This window comes from Ornithorhynchus anatinus, chromosome 8 (assembly GCF_004115215.2).
Source record: "Ornithorhynchus anatinus isolate Pmale09 chromosome 8, mOrnAna1.pri.v4, whole genome shotgun sequence".
Taxonomy (NCBI): domain Eukaryota; kingdom Metazoa; phylum Chordata; class Mammalia; order Monotremata; family Ornithorhynchidae; genus Ornithorhynchus; species Ornithorhynchus anatinus.
Genome location: NC_041735.1, coordinates 53,125,069 through 53,150,270, shown reverse-complemented (window position 1 = coordinate 53,150,270; position 25,202 = coordinate 53,125,069). Strand labels below are relative to the sequence as shown.

The window sequence follows — 25,202 nt, the reverse complement described above, 5'->3', positions numbered from 1 at the left end:
ACCTCTTCCATCCCCTGTGAGAGCAGTGGGGTCACCCACTCACACTGTGCTAACACTTGAGGCTTTCCCCTCCAGAGAAAGTGTCTTGTTTGAAGCCACTTGAGTTCAAAAGGGAGAACTGGTCTGCTTATGTCTTAAACAGAAAAAAGACTAACATTCATTAGGGCAGAGAATATATTTCAAGGACAATGACCTACGGACGTCAGGAGATTTAAAATTCCTCAAGTTTGCGGACTCACACATTTTACCATTTTGGTACATTCCCTAAACACCCAGTATAGTTCTGTACATACAATAGGTGTTGAATAAATTCCCATATAGTATAAAGGCATTTTTAGCTAAGAGTTAAGTACCTGCTATCCATTTTTTAATGTGACAACTGTATAAATGATTCAGTTTGGGGTTTGTTGGGTAATTATTGCATTATTGAAAAATAGAACTAATATCTCTGGTATATGTTAAAGCTTTTATTTGTAAGATTTCTACCAACTTGTCTTTTACCCTTATTGAATTTTATGGTTCCCTTTAAATATTAGTTTCATTTCAGATAGCACATTTGAATTATTGTATAAAAAGGAATTCTGAAATTATTCCTTATTTCTACAGAAATTTCTAATCCAGATGAACGATTGGAGGCAGTTCATGAAGTCTTAATGTTACTGCCTCCAGCACATTATGAGACACTCAGATACTTAATGATTCATCTCAAAAAGTAAGTTGACAGCTCAACACCTTGCTTTCAAGTATACATTTTGTAGAGGAAGTAAGGGTGTTCACACATTGGAGAACATTGTGGGCAACAAATGTTTCTATTTACCATTATATTACACTCTCCCAAGTGTTTAGTACAGTGCTTTGCACACAGTAAGCATTTAATAAATATAACTGAGTGAAAGAATGAATTGTATTGTGCTTTTAATTGAACCAAACGAGAGAATCCAATTTCTGCAAATCCCTTGTTTTCATTTCGGAACTACTAAAATTCTAAAGAGAAAAGGATATTGTTTAGTAGGGATCAAATATGAAAACTTAAAGAAGGTAACAAAAATGTTAACAGTAAGATACGTGGCCTAGAAAAAAGGTAAATTGCAATTACATATGTATTTTGGTAATAGCATCTAATCTAAAAGGGGAGTTAGAAAGATAGCACCTTCATCTTTTGGCTGTAGGGTTCAAGGTCATAAGGAAAGGCGCCAACGAACAGGAAAACCCCCATTTCCAAATAGGAGACTAAATATATTGCACCCCGCTTCCCTACTAGCCAGCTTCCAACCACTCCCCCATGCCAAGATTCTTAAATTTAGAACAATGCAACTCTCTTCCCACAGCATCATCACTCTCTTCTAGAAACACTGTGGGAAACTGAGCCCGGCTCTTCTAACTTTGCTATGAAGTGATGGGACAATCAGAAGGGAAAAAAAATACCCAATCAAATGACCTAATGAGAGAAAAAAGGCAGTGAGGGGAATTAAGCTTTGCCTCAGTACCCTCTGAATAACAACTCCATAACAGCTTAACTACCATTAAAGCACTGTGGACACAGTTAAGAATGGCTTATTGTTTTCCACTCCCATCTCTGCCCTCACCATTTCACCCACACATACTAATGCTGAGTGATATTTTATCATCCCACTGCCCAGCTGGGCTATGGTGATCAAGGGGGGAAGGATATTGATCTTGGAACCTTCTAATTAATAAAAATAATAATAATAATAATTGTATTTGTTAAGCACTTAGTAGGTGCCAAGCACTGTATTAAGCGCTGGGGTAGATACAAGATAATCAGGTTGGACACAATCCCTGTCCCACATGGGACTCTCAGTCTACGAAGGAGGAAGAACAGGTATTTGGTCCTCATTTTACAGTTGAGAAAACTGAGGCCCAGAGAGGCTAAGTGACTTTGCCTTAGATCATCCAGCAGGAAAGTGGCAGAGCCAGCATTAGAACCCAGGTCTTCGGACTCCCAGAACCATGCAATTTCCACCAGGCTAAATTGCTTATCATTGTGTGCGCATCTCTATTTTAGGGTCACCTTGAATGAAAAAGAGAATTTCATGAATGCTGAAAACCTCGGAATCGTATTTGGGCCCACCTTAATGCGGCCCCCCGAGGACAGCACCTTGGCCACCCTCAACGACATGAGGCACCAGAAGCTGATCGTGCAGATTTTAATAGAAAACGAAGATGTTTTGTTTTAAGCCAACGGGGAAAGGAACTCCCTGGCCTTTGTCTATTTTGAGCCAGTCAGGCTAAAAGAATTAAAACGTTTTACCCTTCCCCCACCCCACCTAAACAAATGACAAAAGTTCCCTGCTTTGGTGGAATGCCAGAAGGTATGCGAAAACCTATGTCTCATAGACATATGTCTCTCTGTTAGAAAGAACAAGGGTGAGGAAAAGAAACCTCTTTGTCTTTTCTCTCTTGCTTTGTATGTATATTTGTTTTAAGGAAGAGCAGTTCATAAATGAGTGTATCTTTAACTTATTAAAATGCAGAATTTTTAATGTTAGTGCTGTCAGAAATAAAGGGAACGTAATCGGTAGAGTTGCTTGTATAGTTACACATTTTTCCACCTACGGAGGCATAATTCTATATGTCAAATGTTAAACAGAACCTATATTATAAAAATTATTTTTACTTTGGCTTCAAAAGTGGTATTTTATTTTAGCAAAATAGAACTCAATGCAGTGCATTGATTATTGTCTTATCTACGGATTCCTGCATTATTGCTGTGATATCTTGAAAATTTTACCACTAATGCAGTATTATCTTGTCATACCTCTGTCATTACCAGTGCTGTCAAAGGAGATTTCACTTGTGTGTTTGAGCTTTCTATTCAATTTGCTTATTAAGCCCTGGCATTCTGATTGTACAGTACTGTATATGCTTAAAACAGTTTCAAGTGATCTGAAATAGCCACTTATTTTCTTTCCATAAAGATGTTGTGAATTTCCAGAGTTCTAGTCTTAGAATTGTCTTCTCATACCATATGGTCCTTAGAATATGGCAATTTGTAAGTAAAATAGGACTGGGGCACTGTCTGTTTCTGGCTGTGTTCAAAGTTAGCACTTTTCCCACTCCTCTTTTGGTTGCCTGAATTTTATAAAAGGCAAGTTATGTTTTGTTACCTTTCTGTATTTATGAAACAGTATACAGAAAGCCCTGATATTTTTGTCACATGTGTTATTTTTCATAAATAAGTTTGAATGTGTTAAAAAAGTTGGTAAATTCAATTCTCACCAACTCTTGGTTCCCCCACCCCAAAAAATTAATCTGCAGTGTTTATAATTTAAAAATTTGACTCTCACTTGTTCCTGTCCATGATCCTGTCCATGCCAAAACTGCAAGAGGGTGAAACACAATATGGCAGAATATTTAAAAGCCAGAAAATAGATTGCCATTTTTTTAAATCCCCAAATTTTCCTCTTACTTCATGAATCATATGACCAGCCCCTCACTGATCCTGTTCTTTGAATGATTTCAAAGAAAAGAGTCTACTGTGGGAAATGAAATGAAAAAGTGAGTCAACTGAAGCTGAAAGGGTAACCTGTTCGTTTCTTGTTTCATCAAAGCCACAAGGGCTATGCCAACTGGCCCAGTTTGCACAGCAGGTGTCAAAATGGATCTCACTTGTTCCTACTGTTACAGATCCACTTAAATGTACAGATATATTTGTTGTAGGTCATGTATTTCTTGATAATGTCATAAAAACTATCTGAAAATGGTTTTATTTTGTGAAGTGAATGATGCTTTGTAATTTATAATAGTATACATGGAAGGAAAAAGTATTAAATGTGTAAACAGCTCTTGTGTCATTTGGTGATCAACAAATGTCATTTTCTTGGAACATTTCAAAAGAGATATTTTGACATATCCCCCTGAAAACAAGACATCATATACTTAAATCTCTCAACATGTTCTACTTAGGATTCTGTGCCTGAAAATAAAATCTAAAACCTTAACTTTTCATCCCATTAATTAAGCTTCAGTTTTTTTAATTCCCTTCAGAGTCTATATCACTGCCACCTTTATTCCTTTCTTTACACTCACCAGTGATAGTATGTGGCAGTTATTTTAGTAATTTGTAAAAGTTTTACCTTCTGAGGTGCTGGTTACAACTTTTAGTTTTAGAAAAATAAATTGGAAATAGTTTTGCCTAAGGAAGATTTTGAATGAATGAAGGAATGAAGTCCAGGGAAATTAATAGGAGATTGCAAAAAGTGGTATTAAAAGAAAGTCTATTCAAGTGTATCCTCCTCAAAGACCAGGGTCACATCTTTTCCTTCTATTGTAAGTTCTCCCTCATCCTCTGCACTACTGTGCATACGGTATGAGTTCAATAAATGCTGTGGTTGATGATGAAAAGTTTTGATGATTCAACTCAGAAATAAAGTTAAAAAAATGTTTAAAGTTACTTGCTGTTCAGGTTCCAGTGGTTTGTCAGCCTGGAATCCTTCTTGCCTTTATAATATTAAAAGACAACAGGAAATTGGGAAGTGTTTTGATTTTAAAAGATGCAGAATTTTTTAATGTTTTACATCACAATGCCATAAGGTATTTCAGACCAGCATCTCACCCTTCAAATGAGATTTAACTGTTTCAGTTTTGTAACCCAAAACAGGATTTACATGATTATTGCAAATATACTGGAACATTAGATCTTTTTGGTTTCTGTGATTTCTACTTCCATATTCAAGTTGGAGATTTTTAAGTATAGTCTTTACATCACTTAAAGGTCTTTCAGCCTCCCCTACCATGTGGAGTTGTTTCAGTGATCAATACAACACTCATTTTTGTCTCTATGTTTAGTATTTAAACAGCAGCTGTTGCTTGTAGAAATGAAACAAGTGGGCCTGACAGCAACTCCTCACATGTTTCTCACTCTGCTCCATATTCTGATTTATGCATATATTCCCCCTCTCAGAACTGTTTCTTTACCCTGTCATCTTTCCTTCTTTCCACTACTTTACAAAAAAGAACTTCTAGGAACCACAGCCCCAAATATTGTACCTGGTGACACACAGTTACTGGATACATAAGATAGATAAGAGACATGATGCCAATTCAGTACAAGCTTGCTAAATATTAAAGTGGATTTTCTTTTAAATACATTGATTGAAGTATAACTCTACAGAAAGAGCCTGGGTAAACATCAAGAAAGAGAAAACCACTATATTGGAACTCAATTTAGCCCAGTATTGACTCATTCAATAATAGCTTCCATGTTAGTTTACTCAGGGCATTATGGGGAATTCTACAGATAAGGATCTGACTGTATTATTTTGTATTTATATGGAATCTTTCATTTTGCATGTAAGACAAGAATTATTTTACTGGTTGTTCCTCACAACCACCCTCCAAAACATTTTTACCACCTTAAAATGCAGTGTGGTGTAGTGGATAGAGCATGGGCTTGGGAGTCAGAAGGTCATGGGTTCTAATCCCAACTCTGCCCCTTGTCTGCTGTATGACCTTGGGCAAGTCAGTTTTCTGCGCCTAAGTCACCTCATAAGAAGCAGCATGGCGTAGTGGATAGAGCATAGGCCTGGGAGCCAGAAGGTCATGAGTTCTAATCTCAGATATGCCCCTTGGGCAAGTCACTTTATTTCTGTGAGCCTCAGTTACCTCATCTGTAAAATGGTGATTGAGACTGTGAGCCCCATGTGGGACAGGAACTGTGTCCAACCCAATTTGCTTGTATCCACCCCAGCATTTAGTACAGTGCCTGGCACATAGTAAGTGCTTAACAAATACCATTATTATTATTATTATTATTATCACTTCATCTGTAAAATGGGGATTAAGACTGTGAACCCCATGTGGGGCAGGGACTGGGTCTAACCCAATTTGCTTGTATGCACCCCAACATTTACCAGCATTTACCCCACCCCATCCCAGTATCCACCTGGCAAACCATAAGCGCTTAACAAATACCACAATTATGTATACATCTGTCTTTAATTTATTCATATTGATGTGCCTTCCCCTGTAGACTGTAAGTTCATTGTGGGCTCCCAAGCACTTAGTACAGTATTTTGCACACACTAAGAGCTCAGTAAATATGACTGATTGGGTTGTAGTAGGAAATCAGCAAGGAAAAATAGGAAGGGGTGAGCTGATTGAGTTCTTAAAAGCAGACGGTAAGGGATTTGTGTGATTTTTAGTTGTTTTTTTCATGGTATTTGTTATTTGCCGGGCACAGTACTAAGCGCTAGGGTAGATATAAAATAATTACAGATGAGGAATGTAAGGCACAGAGAAGTTAACTGACTCACCCAATGTTATCCAGCAGACAAGTGGCAGAACCAAAATTAGAACCCAGGGCCTCTGACTCCCAGGCCCATGCTCCTTCCACTAGACCATACTCCTTCTCATATTGTGGAGGTAGATGGGCAACCACAGGAGATTCTTAAGGAGTGGGGTGGTGTGGTCTAAATTAAAAAAAAAATGATTTGAGGAGCAGAGCAAAGTAAGGCTTGGAGTAGGGGAGACAGAAAGCAAGGAGGTCAAGCAAGGAGGCAGATGCAGTAGTCAAGGTGAGGCAAAAAAATTATCAAGAGATTGGAGATCTCATGAGGAAGACTGGATGAGTTTGTGGGGAGGATATGATAGAAGGCGGGTGAGAGGGGTTTGGTCGGAGAGTAGGATTTTAGAGTTGGTGAGGTTAGAGACTGTACAGAGATCAATGATGATGCAATCCAGCATGGGATCAAATTGGTGAGTGGATGAGGTGGGGTGGAGCAGAGGGTGGCAGAGTTGAAGAAGTGAAGAAGTGGGAGGCTGCCAAACCCTGCCTAAGAAAAACAGGTCTGGAGGGAGCCGCGTTTTGGGGGTGGGTGTCTATTATTTATTGTCACCCAGACCCTCATATTACTGCAGCCTCAGTTGACATTTATTCCAAAATCCTTGCTTTACATTAATGCCTATGCTGAGTATAGCTTGTCTCCTCTCTTCCTCAATGTGGACTGTCAGGGGTATCTGATCAGGCAGCTGGCTTATCAATATGCTACACAACTGTCTGCTAGCTTCTGTGTCTCCCAAGTACTTAGTACAGTGCACTGTACACAGCTACTCAATAAGTACTACTGATTGCTTGCCTACAACCCTCAGGTGCTCAGTGCTAGCAGAAAGAGCATGGGCCTGGGAGTGAGAAGACCCATATTCTAATATCAGCTCTGCCTTGCCTGTTTTATGATCTTGGTCAAATTGATTTGTCTGTGCCTGTTTACTTATGTGTAAAATGGACATTAAGTATTTGCGTGTTTTTTTAAAAAAAAATGGTATTTGTTAAGCACTTATGTGCCAGATGTTGTACTAAGTACTGGGTTAGATAAAAAACTATCAGGTTAGACACAGTCCATTTCCATATGGGGCTCACAGTCTAAGTAGGAGGGAGAACAGGTATTGAAGCCAATTTTACAGATGAGGTAGCTGAGGCACAGAGAAGTTAGATGATTTACCCAAGGTCACACAGAAGACAAGTGACAGAGCCAGGATTAGAACACAGGTCCTCCAACTCACAGGCCTGTGCCTTCTCCTCTAGGCCACACTGCTTCTCCCTTGGCCCGAGACTGCATCTAACCTTATCTTGAATCTACCTTAGTGCTTGCCACATAATAATATGGCCTAGTAGATAAAGTCCGGGCTTGGGAGTCACAAGGACATAGGTTCTAATCACAGCGCTGCCACTTGTCCAGGTCCAGAACCCAGGTCCTTCTAACTCCCAGGCCCATGCTCTATCCACTAGGTCATGCTGCTTCCCTCAATTCCCTGGGTTAAAAATACTAGGGCAGTATGAGAATGGCTGGAACGACCACTAATGTTTTCCCTGATTTCTTCACTCTATACTCTGGTTGACGAGCTTTTACAAAATGCCTTATGGGCTACATGTGCAATCCTGTGGTATGGAACCATGCCATTAACCACAAAACTGTGAGTGGAAAGGTACTGAACCCTGGGACAAACCTCAGCAAGATTATGGCCATTGCCGGTCCACACCTAAATGCCAAAGTCTGGCATCCCTTCATGAAACTCAGCCCAACACAGAAGCAACGTGGTCTCCTGTAAAGAGCAGGGGCTGGGGTGTCAGAGGACCTGGTTGCTAATCCTGGCTCTGGCGACTGCTTGCTGGGTAACCTTAGGCAAATCATTTAACTCCTCTGTGCCTCAGTTTCCTCAACTGTAAAATGGGGATTCAATACCTTCATTCATTCAATAGTATTTATTGAGCACTTACTATGTGCAGAGCACTGTACTAAGCGCTTGGGATGAACAAGTCGGCAACAGATAGAGACAGTCTCTGCCGTTTGACGGGCTTACAGTCTAATGCCTGTTTTCCCTCCTACTTAGACTATGAACCCCAAGCAGGACAAGGACTGTGTCTGACCTAATTCACTTGTACCTACCCTAGTGCTTAGAACAGTGTTTGACACATAGCAAGTGCTTGACAAATGCCATTAAAAAACACCACCACAAAATCCAGCAGAGGTAGGGACCTGCTACAAAGTATTCGATCTTAAGGACAATGTAGAGTAAGTTCCTGAGTTCACAGAACCATGAAAGAGCCCTAACAGCAAGCAGCAAACCTAACCTTCTGTTTTCTGTGTAATTCAATCTATCCATGGTATTTATTGAGCATTTACTGTGTGCGGAGCACTGTAAAATGAGGCAATCCCTGACTCTACTGGAATATGTTTTTCAATGTTCTATGAAAGGACTCCAAACTTACATAGGGAGATGAAGACAAGCTTAGCCTGGTCAACAGAGCAAGGGCCTGAGAATCAGAAGGATGTGGGTTCTAATCCCAGCTCTGCCACTTGTGTGCTGTGCCTTTGGCCAAGTCACAACTTCTCTGTGCCTCTGTTACCTCATCTGTAAAAGGGAGATTAAGACTGTGAGCCCCATATGGGACATGAACTGTGTCCAACCTGATTAGCTAACCTGAGAGCTTAGTACAGCACCTGGCACATAGCAAGCACTTAACAAATACGATCAAACAAATAAAACAAGCAAGCAAGGCAGGAACTTAACCTTATGTTTACCACAGAGTTTAACACCACAACTTTTGTTGTTTCAACATCCCCTCCTGCCACACATGAGAAAACAAGTGATCTTATGTGTTGAGAGTGAAAACTTGATTTGCAAAGTTATGAATGGCTAGGGATTTGAGTATTTCTAGAGAGAACCATGAATTTAAGAAAGTCCTTTGTGGGTTGGGAATTACCTTCACACAGTTAACCCTGCATGATATACTTGGCAATAATGATCACAAAGTTATAGTACTTCTTGGGATTTAGAATCTATAAAGCAATAGTGATGAAAAACAACAGACCCTGTACCAGAAAGACAGCCTTATATTACAGCAGGAAAACCAGAAAGTTCTAGGTAAACTGAGCTCAATATTCCAAATGCAAAATGCGAAGTCAGAAGCAAACACACACAAACTTAACATTCTCTGAGGGACCCTCAAGACAATTTGTGAGAAGCAAAAAGGATCATCAAGCATTTAAATTCAAATACCATCTTTTAAGAGTTCCAGCAGAGCTGAGTGAGGTCATTTTCCTGCAAGTAAAAAGGTTCAGCTAACTTAAAATTATCCAGGGATTGGTTATCCAGTTTCTGCTTTTATTTCACTTACTCCCAGATTTTAGATATTATCTGCTTTGTAGCCGCTCCTTTATAAGGTAGGCAGGTGCACTAGAAGAAGATGAAGCTAAAAACCTCTATTATGTTACTTGTTTGTGGCTCTGGTAAATAGTTTTAAACTACTGAATATAATAAGGATTGGGGTTTACTATTGATACTGTATCTTAGTCAAAAGACCATGGGCTTGGGAGTTAGAAGTCATGGGTTCTAATCCCAGCCCCGCCCCTTGTCTGCTGTGTGACCTTGGGCAAGCCACTTAACTTTTCTGTGCCTCAGTTCCCTCATCCTAAAATGGGGATTAAAACTGTGAGCCCCATGTGGGACAGCCTAATTACCTTGTATCTATCCCAGCGCTTAGAAGAGTGCTTGGCACATAGTAAGTGCTTAACAAAAACCATCATCATCATCATATTAGTGTGTTTGTATCACTGAAGGCATATAAGGTAAAATAATAATAATAATGATGATGGCATTTGTTAAAGTCAGGACATGCATCGTCACTTATTGCGTGCAGAGTGCTGTAGTAAGCACTTGGGAGAGTATAACAGAGTTGGTAGAAATGTTCCCTGCTCATGATGAGCTAACACCCTGACAGAAAGCCACTGTCCACTTGCTTTGTTTTGTTTTGTTGTGTCTCCCCCCTTCTAGACTGTGAGCCCGCTGGGTAGGGATTGTCTCTATTAGTTGCCAAATTGTACTTTCCAAGCGTGTAGTACAGTGCTCTGCACACAGTAAGCGCTATGAATGAATGAAATACTGTATGCCATTAGTCTGCAGCTGAAATGTCTGAAAATCTCTCAGGAGACTTCCATGACAAGCCTGCACCGGTATCACAGAAATAGTGGTATCATTTATTGAGTACCCACTAAGTGCAGTTCACTGTACTAGGCACTTGGGAAAGATAGAATAAAGAAGTGACAAATTCTAGGCCCACGAGTTGCTTACCAATGCTGGAGAAAAAGTATTTACAACTAGAGTGATCACAATAAATGAATACCCATATATTCAGGAGTGGTGAGGATGGTTAAGAATAAATCCATAGGTGCTAGATTTGGCTGAAGGGATGATACAGGTCACTATGCTGGGAGTTTAATCAGGGAAGGCCTATTTGAAGAGGTGGGACCTTTAGGAGGGTGAGAGTTTCTGACCAGGGGAAAGAATGAAACAGCATGGCCTAGTGGATACAGCATAGGCCTGGGAGTCAGAAGGACCTGAGTTCTAATCCCAGATATGCCATTTGTCTGCTGTGTGACCTTGGGCAAGTCATTTAAATTCTCTCTGCCTCAGTTACCTCATCTGTAAAGTGGGAATTAAGATTATGAGCCTCATAATGAGCCTCATGTGGGACAGGGACTGTATCCAACCTGATTAGCTTTTACCTATCTCAGCACTTAGTACAGTACCAGGCACAGAGCAAGTGCTTAACAAATACAATAATAAAAGAATGTAAACATGAGTTGAGAACAAGAAAAAACTAGAAGGTTGGTTTAGGAGGAATGAACAGAGTTGGGGAACAGCAGTAGAAGAGAGCAGATAGGCAAGGTGGGGCCAGATGGAGGTGAGCCTTGAAGCCATTTTTGAGGAGTATGAGACAGTGAATAAGAATAAATCTCTGCTGGCCCAAAAGAATGAACGAAATAATATATTTTCCCTCTCTACTTGGACTCAGTAACATACCAGTTAGGATCTATGATCTCTGTGGCATGACTGGCTTCTAATGGTTACATCTATTCACAGTCCAGTGATGGCCATATTTATCAAGGATTTTTGCTTTGAATAATTGTCCTTTCATTGTAATATTGCCTTCATAATTTACTGATTAAACTCTAGACTTTAAGCTCCTTGTGGGTAGGGAACATGTCTACCAAATCTATTGTATTGCTCTATACCAAGCACTTAGTATAGTGCACTGCACACCAAAAGCTCAATAGGTATGATTGATTGATTACCCCTGTTTTCTTAATTTCCTTCAACTTTAGTTTAGGGCTCTTCAACCTGAGGCTTGCAAGTCATATCTGGCTTTTCTTTAAATTAAATGGGGATCCCACACCTTGGATTAAAGACAAGTATACATAAAAATGTAATAAATATTCCTTAATTACAATATTAATTTTATACAACATTAAATGGTATGTTGTATCACTGCATAGTATAGCCCTATATATTTTAAATCCACCTACCCACTGATTGTATAGGTGTTCAATTCATTAATCTAAAGTTTGTTGAGTTTTGAATTTGAGATATCTAGCATCTGTATAACTGCTTCTTTTTTGTTCGTTTGTTTTAACTGAACTCACTCTTGATTCTGAAGTGGTTGTGAAACCAAAAAAATTATGGGAAATACTGTTATCTTTAGTCAGAATGGACTGTGTCTGACCTGATTATCTTGAATCCACCCCCGTACTTAGTACGGCGCTTGGCACAGAGTAAGTCTTAATACCATTATTATTATTTACACACTTGGGGAAAAATCAGGTCTTCCACTTTGTCTCATTTTCAGTGATCATCTGACTTCAAACAAAAAAATAAAATAAAATTTTGGACATCTGCTGACAAAACATGCTGCCTCTACAGCAAAATACTCAGAATGTGACGCTGAGAAAAAGGCTTGAGGAGCTGCAAGGGGAAATGAAAGCAGGGCAAAGGAAACTATTGGCATGGTCAAATAAAGGAGGACTTTTGCTGGCTTTTCAGTGATCGCTTACAAAGTAACAGTGAATCCATGAAGAGCTATGTATTTCCCATAGCCAAGAAGGAATTTGAGAAACTAATTTCCCACAGACACAATTTTACAGCACATTCATCAAGATATGCCTTTATCTACAAAAGCAGTTCACAACTGAACTGCAGAAATGGCCAACCATACTGACAAGCATCAAGTATATTGGCCTTTGAGCATCAGCTTCTCAGTGGTTTCATTTCATTTGGGTCTTCTGGTCAAAACGTTTGCAGATCCCTGCTGTAGTCCACAGAAAAGGCTGCATGAACATTGTCGGATTAAAGACAAGTATACATAAAAATGTAATAAATATTCCTTAATTACAATATTAATTTTATACAACATTAAATGGTGTGTTGTATCAGTGCATAGTATAGCCCTATATATTTTAGTCTTTTATCTCTTGAAAAATGTTAGCAAATGAACTGACACAGGGGACCAAGCGAAATGATCACGCCTTCCATTTTTATTTCTCTTTCCCTAGACACCTATTTACCATTTGTGCCTACTGTGACATAACATGCAGAATTCAGAGAAAGCAATCTTCATCCCAGCAAATGGAGACTGATGCAAGCTTATGCAAAGGGAGGTTAACAGCTGCAAGATAAAATGGCCAACTTCTAAAGAAACTGTTTGTCCTCGAACACTGGTCTTAAGTTTGGGTACAAGCCAGTGAACACTGCATCAGATGGTATCTCATGACTTTGATCTGCATTGATGATTGCCTAACACTCAATAGAGTTGAATTATCTTTGGGACAAAGTTACAATGGGCCTCATGCATTGTTTGGGGGTGCATTATTTCCCAGACCACATGACAACATGTCCCTAACTACTTACAAAGAATAGTGAGGAACTGCCAGTTAATGGCATTGCATCATTAAGGTGTCTCCTGGGAAGCATAAACACAGCACAGTATTTCTCATACTCCTCAAAGTTATTCTGTGTATAAAGGTCACACCTGACCATATTAATTACTTAGTTAATTATGGTATTTGTTAAGTGCTTACTAGTGTCAGACACCATTCTAAGCACTGGGGTGAAAACGAGCAAATCGGGATGGACACAGTCCCTGTCCCACCTGGGGCTCACTGTTTCAATTCCCATTTTACAGTTGAGGTAACTGAGACCCAGAGAAGTGAAATGACTTGACTAAGTTCACACAGCAGACAAGTGGTAGAGCTGGGATTAGAACCTATGAACTCCTGATTTCCAGGCCTGTGCTCTACACACTACGTTATGCTGCTTCTCATAGCCTGGTGTTCATTAGGGCTCAAGGCACCTCCGAAACCTAGACAAATTCTAATCCACCTTAGATGTAACTGGCTTCCCCAGCGTGGCTCAGGGGAAAGAGCACGGGCTTGGGAGTCAGAGGTCATGGGTTCGAATCCCGGCTCTGCCACTTGTCAGATGGGTGATTGTGGGCAAGTCACTTAACTTCTCTGTGCCTCAGTTACCTCATCTGTAAAATGGGGATGAAGACTGTGAGCCTTACATGGGACAACCTGATGACCCTGTATCTACCCCAGGGCCTTGAACAGTGCTCTGCACATAGTAAGTACTTAACAAATACCAACATCATCATTATTATTATTATAAGAATTCTTAGGCAGCCACCGAAAAGACATGGATTTCCCAGAGACCTTTCAGATTATCTGAACACAGCACTTGGGACATTCCATTGCCACGTGCAAAGTTCAAAAGTATTCTAGAACTCTAATCAGCACAGACCTGGCCCTAAATTCTTTCCTAGAGCTTTTTCCTGTCCCAAGGCATCTTTTCAATTTATACAGTGCTATGCTAATAAAAGTATTACTTAAAAAGAGAACATGTCTATCAACTCTTTTGTTGTACTCTCTCAAGCACTTAGCCCAGTGCTCTGCACACAGTAAGGGCTCAATAAATACCACTAATTGATTAAAAAACTAAAGTGCATCTCCAATTTTAGTAACTGATTAATTTATGCACAAAGTAATAAAATTACCATACACCTGAAGTGCTGAAAAGACAAATCCAGAAAATTAAATTACTGTAGATGCAAATATTTCAGTATTTCATCAACAAAATCCATACACTCAATAATCTATGCTCTTCTATACAAGTCATATAAATTTCCTTGAGTCTATATGCATACACCTTTAGATAAATCAGGTCAGGCTTATAAAAGATATCAAAAATAAAAAATAAAAATTGGGCAGTGGTCTTAAAAGAGGTTTTAAAAATTCTGACTCCTTAATTGCTTTCTATTGGGTTTTCAAAGGCAAGTGGTGAAGGCAGAATGTATGCTTTTGTTATTTGTAATACCTAGACATCTTATAACTTAAGGATCATTCTTTAAACGCCTACTCAGAAGCAATATCCTCTCAAAGGTTCCCTATGTAGTACCCTATCTCTTCCACCAGCCCAGATTAACTACACTATAAAATCCTCTGAGGAATTCAACTATAACCACTTAACTTTACCAGGGCAGAAAGTACAATCTGTAGGCCACAGAAAATTGAGAAATGTTCCCTTTATCAGCACTGGTGACGAGGGCACATGAAATGGGATCAAAGCCTTTTAATTCATTAATGAAAATTAAGTCCTATCACCTCTTCAACTAAGGACTTATCTCTCCTACAAAATGTGTGTTAGGGGATAGCTCCAAAAAGACTAAATTTGTCTTGAGCTTTTTTTTGCCCCATGTCATTCTAATGGACATTGTAGGTAGGTCTGGTCACTATGTGATGATTTCCAAAATGCTGCTGAAGGCGAAGCAGACATTATAAAAACTACACACCTATCCAGACACCCATCTTTCCCATCACTGTAGACTACACGTGTCTGCTTTGTGACCTTGAGGAAGTCACTTCACTTCTCTGTTCCTCAGTTACCTCATCTGTAAAATGGGAATTAAGATAGCAACCCATGTATTCCATCTATCACCAAATCCTGTCAGTTTCACCTTTACAACACTGCTAAAATCCATCTTTTCGTCTCTATCAAAACTGCTACTCTGCTGAGCCAAGAACTTGTATCCTGCATCAGCCTCCTTGCTGACCTCTCTGTCTCCTGTCTCTACCCATTCCAGTACTTCTTTCATGCTGCTGCCCAGATCGTTTTTCTTAAAAAACCACGCAGTTCATTTCTCTGCACTTCTCAAAAACCTCCAATGGTTGTCCAATCCCCTCTACATCAAACAGAAACTCCTTACTATCGGCTTTAAAGCACTCAATCAGCTCTCCCCCTCCTACCTTAACTCACTGATTTCCTCACTGTTTGGGGACCAGCCAGGAGCAGAGCTGCTGATGCTAGTGCCTGCTGCGTTTCTGCATCCAGGACCCTATCAGTAGGCTATGCCCCGGAGCCAGTGGGGGGCTTTTCATTATTATTATTTTTATGGTATTCGTTTAACACTCACTATGTGTCACATACTGCTCTAAGCACTGGGGTAGATATATGTTAATTAGGTTGGACAGAGTCCCTGTTCCCCCATGGGGCTCATAGTCTAAGTAGGAGGGAGAACAGGAGAACTAAGGCACAGAGATATTAAGTAACTTGCCCAAGGTCACATAGCAAACAATTGGCAGAGCTGAAATTAGAACCCAGGTCCTCTCACTCCCAAGCCCATACTCTTTCCCCTAGTCTTTACTGTTTCTCTCACCTATACTGGGCTCAGAGCACTCTCCTCTCATCCTCGCTGGGTTCGAGGCCAAGACAGAGGGCTCCTCTTGCCTCTGCCCAGCTCCAGGGTTTGGCTATTTGCTCCTCTCAGCCCTATCTGAGTGGTTGAACTAGGGCTAGGCTATCTGAAAGCTGAACTAGGGTTAGGGCTGAGGGGATGAGCCAGGGCCAGCCCTCATTTCCACTGGCCTCTGGGTTCAGACAAAAGGTTCCTCATCTCCAAGGCTTAGGCTCTTCTTGTCCCTGGTCTGGCTCTTGTTTTGAGGGGCTCTAAGGACACGAGAGAATTTCTTTCCCCCACTGCCATGACCTGTTGTACTCCCACTAGACCCTGATGCTAGCTGGGGACACGGCCCCCTCGCTGGGCAACAAGGTCAGCCAAGGGCTTTTTGCACTCCCTCTGGGGGCCTGGGCACCTCCTTCCCCTGGTGGCCATGCCAAAGCTGCATCTTAGTGGATGCCAAATCCCCTCAGAGTCCCATATTCATTAGAAAAAGCTCCCACCTGAACTTACAAGTATTATCATATTACCATTGACTATGAGCTTTTATTTTATGGTATTTGTTAAGTGCTTACTATGTGCCAGGCACTGTACTAAGCAACAAGGTAGATACAAGTTAATCAGGTGGGACTCACAGTCTCAATCCCCCTTTTACAGATGAGGTAACTGAGACACAGAGAAGTTAAGTGACTTGTCTGAGATCACACTGAAGACATGTGGCAGAGACAGGATTAGAAACCATGACCTTATGACTCCCAGGCCTGTGCTCTATCCATTATGCCATGCTGCTTCTTGTGGAGTGTTTTGTGCTACAACAGATTTGTGTCGTAGGAAAACATTCCCTACCCTAATTCTTGCATCAAGTTAAATCCAAATCACATAATGAAAACACCTTACCTAGCAAGACTAGGTTACAATTACAAAGAAGCCTAAAATACTGACACCTGGGAGGAAGATAGGAAAGGGGAACAGAGTTTGTAAGCTTTCAAAGGCTTATATGAAGTGTCAGGAGTACGTTAGGAAATAACCTGTTACGCTTGTCCATGCAAGTGTTACAGGTTATTTCCTCTTACACTTTATTCCCCCTAAAGCACTTATATACATTTCAGTAATTTATTTTCATGTCCATCTCCCCCTCTAGGCTGTAAACTCCTTGTGGGCAGAGAACATGTCCACCCACACTGTCACAGTGTACTCTCCCAAGCGCTTAGTACAGTACCTTGCACACATTAAGGGCTCAATAAATGTAATTCTATGATTAAGGCAGGTGACACCAGCATCACTTCAGGAATCAACCACCCCACCCTCCCTCCACTCTAAAGCCACATCCGAGGCCACATCTGCTCACCTTGTCTAATCCGGCCATCCAGGGGACACAAGCGCAAAATTCTCACCTCTAGCCGCCACCTCCTCCTCCTCCTTCTTCCTCCACTTCCACTTCCTCCTGCTCTTCTTCTCCTCCCCTGGGCTTGCCCTTCAAAACCCTTTAATAGTAATGACATTTAGTAAATGCTCACTACACCCCAAGTTATATACTAAGCACTGGGCTAAATAATAATAATAATGTCGGTATTTGTTAAGCACTTACTATGTGCCAAGCACTGTTCTAAGCACTGGGGGAGATATAAGGAAATCAGATTGTCCCCCGTGGGGCTCACAGTTTTAATCCCCATTTTACAGATGAGGTAACTGAGGCCCAGAGAAGTTGAGTGACTTGCCCACAGTCACATAGCTGACAAGTGGCAGAGAAGCAGCGTGGCTCAGTGGAAAGAGCATGGGCTTTGGAGTCAGAGTTCATGGGTTCAAATCCCGGCTCGGCCACTTGTCAGCTGCGTGACTTTGGGCAAGTTACTTAACTTCTCTGTGCCTCAGTTACCTCATCTGTAAAATGGGGATTAAGACTGTGAGCCCCACGTGGGACAACCTGATTCTCCTGTGTCTACCCCAGTGCTTAGAACAGTGCTCGGCACATAGTAAGCGCTTAACAAATACCAACATTATTATTATTATTAGAGCCGGGATTCAAACCCATGACCTCTGACTCTCAAGCCCGGGCTCTTTCCACTAATCCACACTGCTTCTCTAGATGATACAAGAGAAACTGGCAAAAGTCCTGGTCCACATGGGGCTCACAGATTACGGGGCTCACAGATTAAAGGGGAGGGAGAATTGTACCTTCCAACCGCTTAGTACAGTGCTCTGCACACAGTAAGTGCTCAATTAATACGATTAAATGAATGATTGAGAACAGGTAGTTAATCCTCACTTTACAAATGAGGAAACTGAAGACACAAAGGTAACTTTCCCAGGGTCATCCTACAGGTAAATGGCAGAGTCGGGGATTGGAACCCAGGTCTCCTGCCTCCCAGTCCCATGTTCTCTCCCCTAAACCACAGGGTGCAGTGGGCGATGCATTCACCACCACTGTTTTCCCAATTGAAAAACTGTGAGCCCCATGCGGAACAGGGACCGTGTCCAACACTATTTGCTTGTATCCACCCCAGCGCTTAGTACAGTAAATGGCACACAGTAAACGCTTAGCAAATACTACAATTATTATTAATTATTATTATTACTAGTCTCGCTTTAGGGGCTCGGCACCACCTCCCCAAAATAGGAGGTGCATTCCCCACCTCTCCCCGGGTTGAAGAAGCAGCATGGTTTAGTGGCTAGAACCCGAGCCTGGGAGTCAGAAGGTCATGGGTTCTAATCCCAACTCCACAGCATATCTGCTCTGTAACCTTGGGGAAGTCACTTCACTTCTCTGGGCCTCGGTTACCTCATCTGTAAAATGGGGATTAAGGACGTAAACCCCACAAGGGACAGGGATTGTGTCCAATCTGATTACCTTGTATCTACCCCAGTGCTTAGAATAGTGCTTGGCACAGTGTAAATGCTTAACAAGTATTACTACTACTACTACTAATTATTATTATTATTGTATTTGTTAAGCGCTTACTAAGTGCCAAGCAATGTTCGCTGCTTAGCAAAGCAGCGTGGCTCAGTGTAAAGAGCCTGGGCTTCGGAGTCAGAGGTCATGGGTTCAACTCCCAGCTCTGCCACTTGTCAGCTGTGTGACTGTGGGCAAGTCACTTAACTTCTCTGTGCCTCAGTTCCCTCATCTGTAAAATGGGGATTAACTGTGAGCCTCACGTGGGACAACCCGCTGACCCTGTATCTACCCCAGCGCTTAGAACAGTGCTCTGCACATAGTAAGCGCTTAACAAATACCAACATTATCAGAGAAGCAGCGTGGCTCAGTGGAAAGAGCACGGGCTTTGGAGTCAGAGGTTACGGGTTCGAATCCTGGCTCGGCCATTTGTCAGCTGTGTGACTTTGGGCAAGTCACTTAACTTCTCTGTGCCTCAGTTACCTCATCTGTAAAATGGGGATTAAGACTGTGAGCCCCACGTGGGACATCCTGATTCCCCTGTGTCTACCCCAGCACTTAGAACAGTGCTTGGCACATAGTAAGCGCTTAACAAATACCAACATTATTATTATTAGTAAGTGCTTAACCAAATATCATTATTATTATTACAAGATAATCAGGTTGTCACACGTGGGGCTCATAGTCTTAATCCCCATTTTACAGATGAGGGAACTGAAGCACAGCAAATAATAATAACAATGGTATTTGTTAAGTGCTTACTATGTGCCAAACACTGCTCTAAACGCTGGGGTAATTACAAAGTAATCAGGTTGTCCCACATAGGGCTCACCGTCTTAATCCCTATTTTACAGGTGACGTAACTTGAGGCCCGGAGAAGTTCATTGGTTCATTCATTCAATCGTATTTATTGAGCACTATATGCAGAGAACTATACTAAGCTCTTGGAAAGTACAATTCAGCAACAGAGACAATCCCTACCCAACAATGACTTGCCCAAGGTCACACAGCAGACAAGTGGCCGAGGCAGAATTAGAACCCACGTGCTCTGCCTCCCAGGCCTGGGCTCTTTCCAGTAAACCACGCTGTTATAATAATAACAATAATAATAATGTTGGTATTTGCTAAGCGCTTACTGTTTGCCAAGCACTGTTCTAAGCGCTGGGGGAGATACAAGGTAATCAGGTTGTCCCACGTGGGGCTCACAGGCTCAATCCCCATTTCACAGATGGGGGTAACCGAGGCACAGAGAAGTTAAATCACTTGCCCAAGGTCACACAGCCTATAAGTGGCATAGTCGGGATTAGAACCTATGACCTCTGACTCCAAAACCAGGCTCTTTCCAGTAAATCACGCCGATAGTATTATTATCGAGCCCGTTGTTGGGCCGGCCTTGTCTTTGTTGCCGAATTGTGCATTCCAAGCGCTTAGTACAGCGGTCCGCACAGAGTAATTGCTCAATAAATACGATTGAATGAATGAACTTCTCCGGGCCTCAAGTTACCTCACCTGTAAAATAGGGATTAAGACTGTGAGCCCTACGTGGGACAACCTGATTACTCTGTAATTACCCCAGCGCTAGGAGCAGTGTTTGGCACATAGTAAACGCTTAACAAATACCATTGTTATTATTATTTTCTGTGCTTCAGTTCCCTCATCTGTAAAATGGGGATTAAGACAGTGAGCCCCACGTGTGACAACCTGATTATCTTATAATAATAATAATGGCATTTGTTTAAGCGCTTACTAAGCATTCCCCAGCACTTAGTAAGCGCTTAACAAATACAATAATAATAATTAGTAGTAGTAGTGCTTGTTAAGCATTTACTATGTGCCAAGCACTATTCTAAGCACTGGGGTAGATACAAGGTAGTCAGATTGGACACAATCCCTGTCCCATGCGTAAAACAGGGATTAAGACTGTGAGCCCTACGTGGGACAACCTGATTACTTTGTAATTACCCCAGCGCCTGGAGCAGTGTTTGGCACGTACACTGCTGAATGAATTATCATTCCCGGGCCCGGGGGTCACGGAGAGGGCTTTTCCTGGGAATGAAGCGGCTGGCAGAGGAACCCGCTGCACACACCTGGAAGGGAGTGTGTGCCAGCCTTTCTGCAGCGGCGTGGGCGGCGCCCTAAACCCGCGCCTGGCTCTGCCCTTCCCGCCCGCACACGGAGGCCTGGGCGCAGCGTTTGGTGCCAGCGGCAAACTCCGCGCCCCACCTCGGCCGGCCGGAGGGGAATCCTCCTCCTGCACCTGGAGGCTCCCATCCTCTCCCTGGCCACGGAGCGATCGCCGGGAAGCCGCTTCCCCGCCCTCGAATCCCCGGGACGTGGAGGGAAAAACTCCTTCCCGGCCGGTTCAGGTGAGCGAGCGCCCGAGCTGCCTTTCCCCTTCCCCCGCACCTTCAGCTTCTTTCTCCCTCTCCCCTCCTTCCTTCTCCTCTCCCCTTTCTGTGGGCCGCCTTCATTTTCCGGCTCGCGGGAGGGTGACTCTCCCGATGAAAGTACGCTCATGGGACTTGTTACAGCACGGTTGCCTGGAAGTCCTGACTTAGCTCTTTCGGAAATAAATGGCTGGGTGCAAAAGCCACAGCGGTCAGCGCAGTCCGCCCCGACCTCTAAATTTGAACGGTGAAGAGGAAAATGGGGCGGGGGAGAGAGGGAAGGGAGAATATTTGGGACGTTCCCAAACTTGTTCTTTTCTCTTTGCTTGGCAAAAAAATAATAAATCATCATCTGCATGGGGAGGATGACTCGGGAGCACAGAGGACTGCCTATAGTGTAGGCATAGTGAAGTGTTAGGGAAAAGCCGGGGAGGGGAACTAAGTCGCAGTGTAACAGGTGCATGCTGTTTCTTTGATCTGGAAAACTAGAGAAGTTTCTGGCTGCCGTTAGCAGGCGCTGCACCCTCCCCTACTCGTTCATTATAGAAGCAGCATGGCGTAGTGGTTAGAACACGGGCCTGGGCGTCGGGAGGTCATAGGTTTAACCACCCCCACCCCCAAAACCACTTGTCTGCCTTGGGCAACTCACATCACTTCTCTGGGCCTCAGTTACCGCATCTTTAAAATGGGGATGAAGACTGTGAGCCCCACGCGGGACAGGGACCGTGTCCAACCCGATTTGCTTGTATCCACCCCAGCGTTTAGTGTAGTGCCTGGCACATAGAGCTTAACAAATACCACAATTATTATTATTACTTTTTTAATTAGAAGATTTCAAGATCGATATATTTCCCCCTTGATCACCATAGCCCAGCTGGGCAGTGGGGTGATAAAATATCACTCAGCAAGGGTATGTGTGAGAGAAATGATGAGAGCAGAAATGGGAGTGGGAAACAGTAAGCCGTTCTTCTTCTTATTACTATTATTATTATTCTGTGGTGGGGTGAGGAGGGACAAACCACTCCAGTTTTGTTCTTTAAACTTTGCATGGCAAATCCCCAAGGAGAAGTAATAATTATGGTATTTGTTAAGCGCTTACTATGTGTCAAGCACTGTTCCAAGCGCTGGGGTAGATACAAAGTAATCAGGTTGTCCCCCGTGGGGCTCACAGTTTTAATCCCCATTTTACAACTGAGGTAAATGAGGCACAGAGAAGTTACATGACTTGCCCAAGGTCACACAGCACACAAGTAACAGAGCGGAATTAGAACCCACGTCCTCTGACTCCCAAGCCCGGGCTCTTTCCATTGAACCACGCAGAAAGCATGGAAGGGGTGGGTGGCCTGCTGCTGCTGCTGCTGAGAATTTCTCAGGGCCCCAAGCTAGGAGAAAGAGGTCATGTCGGCGTTAGGAATTTTTCCCGAGGCCTGGAACGATCCCGCCTTAAAGCAACACTGGACAGTGACCGTGTCGATCTGATTATCTTCTCTCTACTCCAGCGCTTAGCATAGTGGTTGGCCCATTGGAAGCATTTATAATTATTATCATTATTATTATCAACATCATCAATAACCGGGCGTTGGGAGTAATCGTATATCCTGAGGAGTTAAATAACCCAGCTAGCAATCTTGGTAACTGAAGCATACATTTATGCCACTTGAGAGCAAGAAGTAAATGAAAATCTGCCCTCCCAGTCCACGGATCTCTTCTTGGTGACTGCTTTACTTTTGTTTTTATGCACAAGCGTAAGGAAATTCGGCCCAAGTTGCTAGTCCCTACAAGTGTCCCTGAGTTGAGGGATTATTTGAACTCCTCCGTATTAAAAACAAACCAGCCACATCTTTATTAGCCAGCCCGGTTTAGCCTTAGTGAACTGAGCCTTTCCTGTCCCAACTTCCCTTTATACTTATTATCCCTGAAAAGATACGCTTCTGGAGGAGAGGTGGGAAAGGCTAAGCGAGCCACCTGGGAGACAGGTATCGCCTTACTCTTTTCAGGGTTTCAAAGAACTGTTTGCTAAGGGCGAAAAAGTTCGATGCCCTTCGGGCGGCCTGTCTATCTCCACTTTTTGTGGGTGAGGTGGTTTAGCAGCAGTCACGCTTGCAGTCAGCAGTACAGAGAAGTGTGAAGGTCCTGCCGGAGTTTTTTCTTTTCCTCCGGACAAAAGCGGTTTGGAGGAACTGGGTGTTTGGCCAAGGTGAACCTGACCGTCCTTCCTCCCTCCTCCTCCCTCGTCACCCTTTAATTGCGGGTCACCGCCTACGCGTCCAAGCAGTAGTCCCGCCTCTGCCATGGCCAGGGGTCGGACGGGCCTTATTCTCCTCCTTGGAAGCCCCACGGCCCGGCCCACCCGAATGAGGGGAGTCACGCGTGGAGTTTCTCAGTAGGAGCTTCCCTCGCCACTGCATGCCCACAGCTGGAGTCTGGCATTCGGGGCCCGGCGGGGTTGCGGGATCCCCCCCGCCTCTCCATCCAGGGTGTGCGTTGCCCCCCCCCAGAGGCGGGGGACTTTTCGTTGCGGGGGTGGAGGGGGGGGGCTCTGGTCTGGTGCCACCCACTCGTGCCCGGGCACCACCCACTCGTGCCCGGGCGCGTTGGGCCTTCATCCCCGCTTAGCATCTCCCCTCGCCACCCCGCACCTGAGTCGCAGCGCTAAGCGCAGAGTGGGTGTCCGCGCTCGCCTAGAGGGGCAAACGCGTCCCGTGTTGTCTGTGCGTCCACAGGGCAGCGCCTCCGGACGAAGAAGGACCGGACAGCGGAGGGGTCAGCGCCCCCGGACCCCCGGGGAGGACCAGGCGATGGCTGACGGAGGAGGAGGAGGAGGAGGAGGGTCCAGCCTAGCCGGGGGTCCCTCCAACGCCTGGTGGAAGTCGCTGACGAACAGCAGGAAGAAATCCAAGGAGGGCAGTGAGGGTCCCCCGCCGACCCCCGGGGAGCCGACGCCCAGCCAGGACCGGCCGGCCTGCCCCCGGGAGAACCAGCACCCCAACTTCATCGGGGGCGGGGACCCCCACCGGCCCGACAAGGGGTCCGCCGACAAGCCGGCCGGCAGCCGCCGCAACCTGAAGATCTCCCGCTCCGGACGCTTCAAAGAGAAGAGGAAGGTGCGAGCCACGCTGCTGACCGACGGCCCCGACGAGGTGGAGCCCCCGGTCGCCCCCCGAGAAGAGAGGCCTTAGCCGGCCAGGGGGTCCCAAACCCTCCAGCCACCCCCTCCACCCTCCCCCTCCCGCCCCGCCGCACTCTGGACCCCAAGGGACCCTGCGGCCTAGACCCCCCTTCCAGCCCCCCCTTCCAGCCCCCCACTCAGTCCCCCAAGATTTCACTCCCCTGGAAATTGAAGTGTCAATTGAGTTTTCAATATTTCATGATTCAAGGATGCATTAAGTATTTATTTGTTGTAAGAGAAGACACCCGCTGTGCTGGAGCTGGATATAATAATTATTTTATTATTTTTTTCTTTTTTTAAAGACTGCCCTCCGTTTCTACCCCCTCCGGGGCCAAAAGGGCTTTTGTTCTGCCACTGACTGCCTCCGCCCCGCGTCAGTAATGTATTGAGGCCCCCATTCAGAAGTTTTAGTTGGAAGGAAAATCAGTGCTGCTTTAAATACTTGGAAATGCACTTGAGGGAGTTATCTCGGTAGCTGAAAAACTCATCAAGGGTGGCTTTTACTTGGAAAAGTGGGGGTGGGGGTGGAAGCATTACTGGTCAGACACAGGCTTGCTTTTAAATAACGAAGTACAAAACTGTAATGCTCGTTTCTACTGTGGAAAATTAAAAGCGTGGCAGTATCAGCCGGGATGACTTGTATTTTTTTTTTCAGTTTGCAAGAAAGAAAATTTAGGGCAGGTTAGAAAGGTCTTCGGTGTCCCAGAGTTAATTATTGGCCACAAAACA

General features: G+C 43.6%; 2 protein-coding genes across 2 annotated transcripts in view; both read left to right on the top strand.

Annotated features, from left to right (window-relative positions):
* The window catches only part of CHN2 (chimerin 2), a 246,099-nt gene extending 241,442 nt beyond the window's left edge, over positions 1–4,657 (top strand). The window contains exons 12-13 of the mRNA XM_001511768.5: positions 607–712; positions 2,027–4,657. Of these exons, the coding sequence (XP_001511818.3) occupies positions 607–712; positions 2,027–2,198 (278 nt within the window). The 3' untranslated portion in view covers positions 2,199–4,657. The remainder of the gene's footprint in view (positions 1–606; positions 713–2,026) is intronic.
* A 3,230-nt stretch (positions 4,658–7,887) lies between these two features.
* On the top strand, positions 7,888–24,518 carry PRR15 (proline rich 15). The gene is made up of 3 exons (XM_039912815.1): positions 7,888–8,056; positions 20,880–21,283; positions 24,028–24,518. The coding sequence occupies exons 1-3, from the start codon at positions 7,888–7,890 to the stop codon at positions 24,481–24,483; spliced, it is 1,029 nt and encodes a 342-aa protein (XP_039768749.1). The 3' UTR covers positions 24,484–24,518.
* Positions 24,519–25,202: the final 684 nt, after the last annotated feature.

Excerpts from the sequence above, each read along its gene's own strand:
- PRR15 (XM_039912815.1), top strand. The coding sequence starts at position 7,888 with ATGTGCAATCCTGTGGTATGGAACCATGCCATTAACCACAAAACTGTG. Across the intron at positions 8,057-20,879 it reads CCCAACACAGAAGCAACGTG|CCCAGCGCCTGGAGCAGTGT; the intron begins GTCTCCTGTAAA and ends CTTTGTAATTAC. Across the intron at positions 21,284-24,027 it reads CTCCTTCCCGGCCGGTTCAG|GGCAGCGCCTCCGGACGAAG; the intron begins GTGAGCGAGCGC and ends GTGCGTCCACAG.